The sequence below is a fragment of the Camelus ferus genome, chromosome 21, assembly GCF_009834535.1.
Source record: "Camelus ferus isolate YT-003-E chromosome 21, BCGSAC_Cfer_1.0, whole genome shotgun sequence".
NCBI lineage: Eukaryota > Metazoa > Chordata > Mammalia > Artiodactyla > Camelidae > Camelus > Camelus ferus.
The window spans coordinates 4,891,844-4,904,138 of record NC_045716.1 but is presented as its reverse complement, the minus strand read 5'-3'; the positions used below and the strand labels follow the sequence as shown (position 1 = coordinate 4,904,138).

The 12,295-nt window shown below is 39.8% G+C and overlaps 1 protein-coding gene across 1 annotated transcript in view; it reads left to right on the top strand.

Moving 5' to 3' along the window:
* SOAT1 (sterol O-acyltransferase 1) overlaps positions 1 to 12,295 on the top strand; it is a 58,650-nt gene that overhangs the window by 6,212 nt on the left and 40,143 nt on the right. Inside the window, exon 2 of the mRNA XM_032463649.1 lies at positions 5,686 to 5,814. Within this exon, the coding sequence (XP_032319540.1) occupies positions 5,694 to 5,814 (121 nt within the window). The 5' untranslated portion in view covers positions 5,686 to 5,693. The remainder of the gene's footprint in view (positions 1 to 5,685; positions 5,815 to 12,295) is intronic.

The window sequence follows — 12,295 nt, the reverse complement described above, 5'->3', positions numbered from 1 at the left end:
AAGAATAGTCAAGCTGCAACAGTGAGAGGTGACGGTAGCTGAGACTGCAGTGAAGGTGGTACATGTGTTAAGAAGACGTTAGAATTGGATATGTATTTTGAAGGCAGAGTAAAATGAACTTGCTGTTGGATTGGTTAAGGGAAAGTAAAGAATCAAATATAACTCCTAGGTTTTTTGGTCTTTTAATCTGGGCAGTCTGACTGCTAGTCCCATTAACTGAGTTGGGAAAGACAGAAGAATGGAGTTGGAGGAAACATCAGTAGTTGAGTTTTGGTCATGTGAAGTTTGAGATGCCTGTAAGACATCTACCTACATAAAGGTATCAGGTAGGCCTTTGGTTAGGAGTCCGGAGCCCGGGTAAGTCTGGGCCTGGTAAGGAGAGAAGGATATTAAAGAACTGGTGTGGAGATGTCATAGTAATTGGTGTGGAGATACCACAGTAAGTGAACTGGTGGTAATCAGGGGGTTAGCTGCGGGAAATCAGAATTATGGACGTGGTGCAGTTATTTGTGACATTAAGTTCTAGGGGAAGATGTGACTGGGGCATAAGGACAGCTTGTTGGAGTCAGGAAAAAGTCAAGGAGCTTGGAGGCCAGAGTTTTCGATGGGTCTGTGTACCTGGATGTGAAAGATGGAAGTGAAAGAAGTATGGAAGAATTAGTGGTGGGGGAAGAGGGGGAGTGAGTGGGGTTCACATCCTTAGTGAACGCGGGGAGTGGCAGGAAGACAGTGCGTACTTACAACAAGGAGAAGTAGCAGGGGTAATAACCTGGCGGAGGTGTTTAAGGAAGGGACGGAGGAACAGGACCCAGAAGTAATAGGAAATGAGGATAATAACTCCCCTCTCCTGTCTTAATGGGAGGGCAAGAAAACACCATGGCACACCTCACGTATAAGGGCATTGATCCACGTCAGCACCTAGAAGCCATTTAGCATTAATTACAGCTTGAATTTTTGACTTTGAGCAGCTAAAGTAACTCGCCTTGCTAGTGTCTAGATTGGTAAGGGGGTGGATTGACAGTCCTGGGTTAGATGAGTGGTCAGAAAGTTCAGCTCTCCTTCATCTCACAGGGATGATCGCAGGAGTGCAGCCCCTTGCTTACGCTCTTGACTTCGTTAAGGTCTGCTCTTCACACAGAGGCCAAAGTGATCCCTCTGCAGAGAAGGAGCGGTTGAACTGAGCGTTACTATAATTTCCCTCCATTTTCTGCCATGACAGCCGTGTGCTGTTAGCTGACACGCATGGCAGGAGAAGCTCCATCCAGGCATCATCTCCCAATCTGATGGTTTACACGATCTGAGGGTTTGGTCAAGGTTGAGGTGAAGTATTTTAAGTAACAGTTATCCTTTCTAACATCTGTGTGTATGACAACAGTAAACATTTGTTAATATTTTCCTGGAAGCCACGTGGTGTTTGAGCTGCACTTGCGGAAGTACATAACCGTGGCACTTTATTTACCCTCAGCTGGCACGTCGGAAGAGCAAACACAGGTAGCATTTGAGGGATGACACGACTTTCTGTTTGACGGGGTTGTTTAGCATACGGGAGGTAGATGTGTAGGGGCCAGGTCACTTAGTTAATTTTTTAAACCTGGCTGTTAATAATAAAATGTTTTGCACCCTAGTGTGTATTATCTTTCTTTTCTTTTCTTTTTTTGTGGTAACTCTGTGCCATAGTGTCTTTAATTTTCTGTATGAAGAAAGAGATTCAGGGGTTGGAGGATTTACCCAGGGATGCAATATGATGGAGCAGAGATAAACTTATCTCTTGGTGTTCTGATTCCAAATCTTGTACTTCCCCGCTGTGTTATGGTTCTCTCTTCCTGCTAAGTGGAGGAAATTGAGGCCAAAGATATTAGTATGGACTGAAAGATAAAGACTTCTTTTTTTTTAATGAAAGGATAGCGTTTTCTTTGGCTCACCTCTGACATGTCGATGAATCTATGGCCGTGTAATTGTGCAAACTCAGTACCTGTGCTTCAGCTGTTGAAGTCAGGCTTTACTCTCTAGGCTGGGTTAGTGGTTTCTAATCTCATCACCAAGGACTCCTGTAAGTTTTTTTATTCTTCTACAGGGTACCCAGGCTTGCTTTTTTTTTTTTTTTCCCCCTTCACTTTTGGCCTGTTTAACAGCATTTATTTGTCTGTCGGGCTTGGTTTATTGAGGTTTTTTTTTTTTTAATTATTATTTTTTTACCTTTTAATCAGTGTAAGATAACTGATTTCTCACTGAGTTGATAAGTCTCAGCCAAAAACAAAATAACATTGTTTTAGTGAGCCTGTATTGCTTGCTTATATGATAAACATACAATTTTTTATTTCATTTATTGAAATAGTTGAAGTTGTTTTTGAGTACCCTCAGGAGTCTAGGGGACCCCCATCCCCACTTAGAGCAATTGTTGTAGTTATATTGTTGAGTACAAGGTATGAAGCTCATTGGCATCCTTCTAGCACATATTTTCCTCTTGATTCTCTAAGGTTAGAGAACTGTATCGTATTAGTCAGCGTAACTGGTTGTGGTGCTAACGGATCCATTTGCTTTCTGTACTGATACATGCCTGTGATGCTCCAGATACTCCCCACTAGATTGGGGGAGTTCAAAGAGAAAATACTGTGTAGTCCCTGTCTTCAAGAAGCTTCTGCTTAGTGTAAGAGGCAGACAGTACGACTCACTGAGTGTGGTAGTGTGGCTGGGTGCAGGGGCAGTGGGCCACAGAGGCAGGTGAGATGAGAGACGGTGGTCAAAGAAACCTTAGCAGAGGAGGCAGGTCGGGGCGATCTGGTGATCACAGGTGAGGCTGTGGAATCCAGCAGTTACTGGTTTTGAATCCCACCCAGTTCTGCAGTTGGAGAATTATACGATCTGGGGCAAATTAAATCCCCCCCCCCCAAGCTAAATTTTTCTCACTTGCAAAATGGCTTAGTACCTATCTTCCAAGGTTGTAAAGATTGAATAAGAAAATGTAAAGGACTTAGCAGCGCCATGTGTAGTAGGTACATAACAGCCACCCATTAAGTCAAAACTGTTGTCATTATTACTGCTGCTGCATTGACTCTTCTTTGAAGCGTGAGTCAGATTAGCCAGACAAAGAAAGAACAGGGGAGAAACGGCCTTCTGGAGACGGGAAGGAGCATAAGGAAGACATGGTGACCAAAGACAATATTGGGGGAATGAAATAGTAGTACCTACGTTAAAGATTATATTGAGATTAAAATACATGATAACGTAAAGCACATAAGCAGTCAGAAGCAGAGTCCCTGCTTCTAATTCCACATTGTTGTCTCCTGTGTTGTGTCCCCCGTTTTGAAACATCTTGGTTCTTTTTGTATCTTTCTCTGTTTCTTCCCTGATTTCTTTTCTACTGCTCCATGTCTTTCTTGAGGGCATCCCCCAGAGTTTAGTTGTCAGTTTTCACTTCTCCTGTCTTTTCTGTTGGAGAATTAGGTGTTGTTCTGGCTTCCTCTGTCATGTTGCACAAATGACTTTCAGATTTATCAGTTGCTCTGACCTCCTTCCTAGGTCCTTCTTCTTGATTGGGTCTTACCGGTCTCCTAAAAATGTCTACTTGATATATTTGCCCGCTGTTTCTTAATTCTGTTTCATTTGTTTCATTTCAGAAAAAAGTAGGAAGGTGGGAATGGATAAATTAGGAGTTCGAGATTTGCAGATACTAACTACTGTATATAAAATAGATAAACAAGTTTATACACAGGGAGCTATATTCAATATCTTGCAGTAACTTATGGTTAAAAGGATATGAAAATGAATATATGTATGTACCTATATGACTGAAGTATTGTGCTGTACACCAGAAATTGACACAACATTGTAAACTGACTATACTTCAAAGGTACTTCTACCTATAATGAAAAAGAATATGAAAATGCAAAAAAAAAAAAAAAGAAGAAAGAAAAAAATAGAAGGAAACTGATCTAGATCTGTCAGATATTTACTTTGCCAAGCAGTGATATTTCAGAAAACAATTAAACTCACCATGACTTCTGTTTCATACAGAAAAGGAAGTCTTAACATAAATGGTTAGAAAGACCATAATCTTAGAATTTAAAAATAGTCTAGTGAGTACTTCATTATTTTTCTTTTTGTTTCAGACTGATGACAACTTCATACATAGTAAAAACACTGCTTTGGAGTAAACTTTGTACTGTCTTGGTGTTGATCTGCCTGAAATTTGATTTTGAGCATAGTTTTCAGTGCTCACCACTGCCTAGCTGGAAAAAGTCCTAATTTGTGAGGCCTTTATAGTTTGACTCCAGCTCTTTTTTTTTTTTTTTAATCTTTTTCCCTCATCATGTTTCTCTGTTATCAACTTAAGAAAAAAATCCCAGTGGGGGGTGGTGTTTGCAGTTTGGATCTGACTGAGGTTCAACTCTGGCCCTGTGTGGTCTCGGGCAAGTTGCTGCATGGGGAGAAGCAGCCCTTGACATCCTCGGGCCGCGCTTGCCCCATCAGCCGGGCCTTGGGTTGCTGTGAGCTGGCCTGGCGCAGCTAGGTCTTTGGGTGTTCTTCTGTGGAACGCAGATGGTTTCACAGAACATCAGCATCAGACAAGGCCATCTTGTGACCATGATGGATCAAGACAAGAGTAAGAGCATGACGTAATCACATCTGAAGACAGATAAAACATGAACATCGTCCAAGTCACAAAATATCCAACATCCAACATCCCCCCCTCCAGGCTACTGGGAAGGATCGTTGCTGCTTTACCAATTACAGCATCAGCCTCCCTCTGTCTGCCTCCCCATAGAGGACTGTTGGCGTACCCCGTCATCGAACTGTCCTCCCTCGCTGACAGCACCCGATGCAGAGTGAACCCTTGCTGCTTTTGGACTTTTGGACTTTCCCCCTAAGATCACTTAGCCAAATCCCAAACCCTGAATAAGTCATTTCTAATATCTTTTACTGGGATGCCCTCCAGTTTCCCATGATGTGCGTTCCTGGTTAACTCGACTTGTTCAACCAGTGGTGTGCTCCTGGTGTGTGTGTGTGGGGCATTGACAGCAACTTCCTGGAGCCTTACTTTTTCTCATATGTGAACTGGGAGTAATAACATCTTGTTTGCAGAATTATGAAGATCAGATGAGAAAGCTTAAAGCACCACTAGAGTCTTGGCCGTTAGTAGATACTCAGCGAAAGACTTGTTTCTTGTCCTCTAGTGAAGTAGTCTGATCAGTCACGGTCCCCGGAACAGGCTTACGAGGACCTTATTTTCACCCGTTCTCGCCCACGGGGGGCTCTGTTCCCCTCCTGTAAGACTCAGTTCACATATCTTTTCTGTGAAACCTTTACATCTCTCAGTGATCTCTGCTGTCTCTGAACTTGAGGTATGTATTGTCTTTACCATTGACCTGACATGTTGATTGTGCTCTAGCTTGTGACACCTTTGTATCTACCTTTTATTTAATTCTTCATTTTTCATGTACTTTGTTTTTCATTGACTGACTTACCCTTTAAGAGTGGGGCTATGTTTTGAAACCAGCTAATTACTTTATAGGGACTATTTCTTCATACTTGTTATAGTATCTTGTACTCAGAAAATGCTTAAACATGACTAAAGTAAAACAAAAGGAAGAGAGTATATCGTTTCCTCTTGCCCTGAATATGGTGCTGTGGTGAAATTTGCCTAAGCCAGATACTTAGTTAAAAGCTGTGTGTCTTCTTTCGTAGGCGACACAATGGTGGGTGAAGAGAAGATGTCGCTGAGAAAACGGCTGTCAAAGTCCAGTGAAGATGCTGAGGAAAAGGAGGAAAGACAGGGAGACCGTTCGGAGGAGCCCCTGGAGATACTGAGTAATGGTGAGGCTTCTAGAGAAGAAACCCTGTGTTCTAGAACAAGAACTACCATCTCTTTAGCACTCTTTATCATCAGTGGATGTGCTGGTAGGCACTGTGATGGTGCAGAAGAGGAAAGTAAATTAATAAGGAGAGTAGAAAGGAACACACTGGGTTAAGTGCCAGTCACAGCTGCCTTAGATACTGCTGCTGGTGACACTGCTGTGAAAATTGCCTCATCTCTCCTAGAGGTGAGCTTTATTAAAAGCTGAGTTTGCAGTGTATGCTTGAGTTTAGGATTTTTATCACATACAGTTTATATATCTGGTAACAAACAAAGAAATAAGAAAACAAGCCTTTCTTTTTAATTCAGTGAACATTTTGTGGGGATATCTACTATGTTTTAGACATCATTCATTCATTTCTTCATTCCTTCTACCACCTAACCTATCAGTGATTATTGGTGCCCTGCCAGGTGCTGGGCTGCAGCAGGTGATGAAGACAGATGAGTTTGCCCTCACGGAGGGCCAAGTTAAGTGAGTGAGAACTCCCCCCTTTAAAATAATTAGATTGCTACAAATGAGTGCTACAAATTACTCTTTTAATAGGTGTAGTGAGCATAATGGTGGTAATTAGCAGGGCATCTAACCTAGTCAGTTCAGTACTAAGTTATAAATCTTGAGGGAGGGAGAGACTTAGGAAGTTTTATTAGTTCTCATGTCCAGGTTTGCTTAATGTATGAATACAAAGAAGACTGTGACACCGTGTTTGTTGTTAAGGTCAAGGTTTATGCAGAAGATTGATGGACCTGTAAGCACTCCAGCTGATGTCATCTGTTGCATCAGGCCATGTATCTTTGCAGTGACATTTGTACAGGTTTGAATTCAACAAGGATTTGAAACTGGAGGCTTGTGTGGTTAACAGATAGGTGTGGAACTTTCTGAGACAAGTTGTCTTTGGCATCCTGAGGCTTCTTTCATAAAGAAAAGCTTTTGCTTTTCCTACTTAAATATAATTGTAAATACAGCAGCTGGATCCAGGGATATAAGTGTTGCTGCGTAGGTTTGCATAATGAAGTTCATTGATTGTTAGACTTTTAATTCACTATTTATGAAACAGTTATATTGCACATGGACTAGTTTTAGTGTAATATAAAGTGTGAATTTGTGCAAAAAGGTGAGCCAACATTGGTTAGAAACCTTTCTCTTCCGTGATTTAAAGTCTGGGTGATAATCCATGTTGTCCTTTTATTGAAACTTTCTGTCACCAGATACAGTTTTCTCTTCAGGTCTCATTTTTAAAAAAAGCTTTTAAACTACTCTAACTTCTACATGTTGTCAGTAGTCCTTATTGTCTTAGTTCATTAAGTTTCAATCATTCTGGGTTTTAATGCGTATGATAAAAATTGGATTGCTTAGCTTAAAACAGGAAGTATGACCTCCTCCTTGGTTTAATATAAGTAATGCTGATCTGAAAACAGGCAGTGTTTCTTCACTTCCTTTAACATTTGTTCACTTTGGGGAGTAAGCAGATGGATAAAATGTGACCTTTGAATAGCGAATGCTTAAAGGACACCACACCATGCCAGTCATTGTGACTCACCAGCCAGGACCAGGGGCATCTGCATTCCCTGGGAGCTTGTTAAAAATGGCCCACCTCATACTTACTGAATAAAAATTTCATTTTAATAAGATTCCTAGGTGATTTATAAGCTTAAAGTTTGAGACACAGTTCTTAGAGTGGGTGTGTGTATTGGAGTTCTCCAGAGAAGCAGAACCAATAGGAGATACATACGTGTGTGTATGTGTGTGTGTGTGTGTGTGTGTGTGTGTGTATGTATATATGATTTATTATGAATATATATATTCATACGTGTGTGTGTGTGTGTGTGTGTGTGTGTATATGATTTATTATGAAGGATTGGCTCATGGAGGCTGAGAAGTCCCACAATTTATAGTCTACATGCTGGAGGCCCAGGGAGTTTTGAGTTGCTTCCATCTCTTGGCCGTTGTGAATAATGCTGCTGCTGCTATGAACATAGGTATTCAAACATCTCTTCAAGACTCTGCTTTCCATTCTTTGGATCTATCCACAGCAGTGGGATCGCTCGACTGTGTGGTGGTTCTATTTTTAATTTTTTTGAGGAACTGGCATACTGTTTTCCATTTGGCTGCACCATTTTACAGTTCTACCAGTGGCACACAGGGATTCCAGTTTAACCACATCCTCACCAACACTTACTTTCTGTTTGTTTGTTTTTTAGTAGTAGCCATCCCAGTGGATGTAGGGTGATACCTCATTGTGGTTTTGATTTGCATTTCTCTCATGGTTAGTGGTGTTGAACACTTTTTCATGTATGTCTTGGCCATTTGTATATCTTCTTTAGAGAAATATCTATCCATATCCTTTGGCCATTTTTTTTTGTTGGGTTATTTGCTTTATTGTTGAGTTATAGGAGTTCTTTATAATACTCTGGATATTAACACCTTATCAGATTTATGATTTGCAGATATTCTCTCCCATTTCATAAGTTACCATTTCACTTTGCTGACTGTGTCCATGATGCCCGGAAGTTTTAGTTTGATACGATTCCATTTGTCTGTTTTTGTGTTTGTTGCCTGTGTTACTGGTGTCATATCTAGGAAACCACTGCCAAGCCTAATGTCATGAAGCTTGTCTCCTGTGTTTTCTTTCAGGAGTTTTACATTTTGGGGTCTTACATTTAGATTCAGTAATCCATTTAGAGTTAATTTTTATGTATGATGTAAGATAAGGGTTCAACTTCATTCTTGTGCATGTGGTTAGGGTGACATCAGTTTCAGGAGTATTACCGTCTGTGGTTGGCTCTAAAATGCCCTCTCCCCACAAAGGTCCTAAAACCTGGAACCTTTGAATGCTACTTGATTTGGCAAGAAAAATGGGCAGAGAGGTCTTTGCAGATATAATTAAGGTAGGGATCTTGAGATGAGATTATTTGACTATCCACCTGGGCCCTGAGTGCAATCTCATGAGTGGGAGGCAGAGGGAGATTTGATGACACACAGAGGAGAAGGTGTTTTGAAGATGGACCAGAGAGAGATTTGTAGATACTGGCTTTGAAGATTGACATGCTGTGGTCACAAGTCAAGGAATGCTGGTAGCTACAAGAAGCTGAAAAACCAGGGCTGGATTCTGCCTAGAGCCTCCAGAGGGAGTGCGGCCCTGCTGTGACACCTTGGTTTCAGCTCATCCTCCAGAACTGATAGAGAAATTTTTTGTTTTAAGCCACCAAGTTTGTGGTAATTTGTTATTTCAGCCTTAGGAAACAAATACACCATCTTAACAGTATCAAGTCTCTCAGTCCATGAACATAGGATATCTTTCTATGTATAGGCATACCTTGGAGATATTGCAGGTTTGGTTCCAGACCACCACAATAAATTGAGTATCACAATAAAGAGAGTCCACATGAATTTTTTGGTTTCCCAGAGCATGTAACAGTTATGTTTACATTATACTGTAGTCTATTAAGGTTGCAATAATAGGATTATGTTTTAAAAAGACAGTGTACATAACTTAATTAAAAAATGCATTATTGATAAAAAACGCTAGCCATCATTCCTCGAGTTGTAATCTTTTTGCAATAGTAGCATCAAAGATCGCTGATCATAGATCACCATGACAAATATAATAAGGAAAGGTTTGAAATACTGCAGGAATTACCAGAGTGTGACACAGACATCAAGTGAGCAAAAGCTGTTGGGATGATGGCATTGATAGCTTTGTTGAACACATGGTTGCCACAAACTATCAATTTGTAAAACAAACAAGACAACAACCAACCAACTCCCCCCACCCCGCAATATCTGAATCATGAGAAAATAAGGTATGCCTGTATTTAGGTCTTCTTTAATTTCTTGCAACAATGGTTTAAAGTTTTCAGAATATAAGGTTTAAGTATTTTGTTCCTTTTGATGCTATTGTAAATGGAATTGTTTTCTTAATTTCATTTTTCAAGTATTTGTTGCTAATGTGTAGAAATGCAGCTGGCTTTTGTATATTGATATCAAAGCCTGCAACCTTGCTGAACTTTTGAGTTCTAAGAGAGGTGTGTGTGTGTGTGTATTTTGTAGTGTTTTCTATATACAAGATCATGCCATCTGCAAATATGAGTTCTATTATTTCATTTTCAACCTACATGCCTTTCATTTTCTTGTCTAATTGTACTTGCTAGAATTCCCAGTACAATGTTGAATAGAATTGGCAAGAGTGGACATTCTTGTCTTGTTTCTGATCTTAGGAAGAAAGCTTTGAGTCCTTCTGTTAATTATATTAGCTGTCAGTTTATTGTATATGCCCTGATGAGGTTGAGGAAATTATCTACCTGTCTGTTTACAGGTGGTACGTATTTTTGACTGCCTTTTACTTAGCTGCGTTGTTCATTTGATAGCCCCTTCATTCAGTATGTACGTTGAATTCTAAAACTGGCCAGTCTACTTAGAGCTTTGATCAACTGAGTAGGTTGAGAATACATCTTTTGCCTGCGTAGGATAGAAGCAAAACATGTTTATTTTACAAAGTGCAGATAAGCAAAAGTTCAAGTGTTTGATTTTTCCTTGGATACATTCCTAGAAATTGTTTCTAGGTTAGAGAGAATTCATGCTTATAAGATTTGCCAAGGGGAATGTTGTCAAATTGCCCTCTGGAAATACTGCCCTCCAGTAGCAGAATGAGAGTGCCTGTTTCTTCAGCCTTTCTTCAGTCATGGATCATGTGACCTTTTGAATAAACCCTATGGCATTTTGAAAAATGACAGATTCCACTTTACTTGAAAAAGATTTTGTGCAATGAGACATAACATAATTACTGCCAGCAATAAAGTTACTGAATACTAATTAGTACTTTTTATAGCTTCTAAGTTCAAAAGAATGAGTTTGAATATCTTAGTTCGTTATAGGAAGATTAGTTAAAAGAAATGGAAGTTACTAGGTGATATTTTCTTTGACAGCTTTTTAACTTAAAAAAAAAAAGAAGTGTGCTAAAACAATAATCCTAAAAAGGTTTCAGATTCAAAAAGGGCAAACAAAATACAGTCAATGATCATTATTGTCTGGCGTGTAATATATTTGAGGCAACTTTCTGTTTTAGAGACATTGCTAAATCATTTGAGTACAGCTTTGCCCAGGCATAATGGATATATTAATTTCTTAAAAATAGGGCATGAAGGATAATTTGACTATTTTGAAAGAAAAGGGGGCCTATAACAGTTTTTTGCTTCTAATAGTCCTGATCTTACCTCTGCATGTCACCAAGCCTTGGAGCAGATATACAACCACAAATTGTAACAGTATTCTAATGGGGAAAATATTACATAGTCAGCTTTATGACAATTTTCAGGGTGTAGTTACTAGGAACATGTAGGGATGCAGAGCTTGAAGGAAGAGCTTTTATTTTTTAATCTTTTCTTTGTCCTATCTAGAACATTCTGGAATCTAAATACTTTTAATAACTATCAAAAGTTAAATCTTGGCATTCTAGGCTCTTAGGATAAGAATTGCTTTTAGCAGTTTTTAAATTATGCCCTTAGTTACAACACTTGCTTCTGAGATTAAAATCTGGTTTACTGCCTTTCAGCCAATAGGTTATTCTAATGTCAATTAAACCTTCCAGCCAACAGGTTAATCTGGTGTAAATTACCTAGTTACTTTTGATGTGTATGTAAGACAGTGCACCAGGTTTGCTAGTAGGTGGGTTCAGTTGATTAAGATGCTAAAATGGAAAATTCTTATGTTATAAATAAATAAGATTAAATAAATATAGTAACTAAATGGTATAGGAGACCAACGTGGGTAGGGGTAGGGGGAACATTGCTTTAGGAGGGAGGAAAGTATCTCACAGAGGAAGTAGAATTTGAGTTTGGCTATTGAGGAAGAGGCCGGGAAGGGGCTTTCAAGAAAGCCAGAAACAAAGTATGAGTTTTCAAAGGTATGGCGTTTAAGACAGTACAGTGTTAGGTGTATGGTGCTTTGTTTGCTTTTAGAGAGGACTGTGGTGGTGGTGGGGGTGCTGGAGGACAGGTAGCACAGAGATAGATTTGTAGGTTTTTTCCAAGGATAGGAAGACAAAGTTGGAAAGATGGGTGGAAGTCCAAAGACAGGGCTTGGAGTCTTAGTGTGTATGTAGTCATTGCCTGCCTGCCTGTGTGGATACTTACAGCCTGTCACACATGCTTAGACTTTTTTCTTACGCAAAACCAAGGAGAGCAAATGTGAAAGCATTCTTGATGAGTATGGAGCACTAGGTTCACTAGGATTAGCTTATCTTCTCACTGATAGTGCTGGCAGCCCTTCTGTCCCAGACCCAAAAGTGGTTTTATAGTTTCCTGCTCTGCAATCCATCAGCTGAGAACTATAATCTGCATTAAACCTTCTCACATCTCTATAAAATTTTTTCTCTGTTGATTTTAAAATAAGACCACAGTTTAATGGTAATAAGGCTAATTCTCTTCCTGCATGTGTGGGCAAGC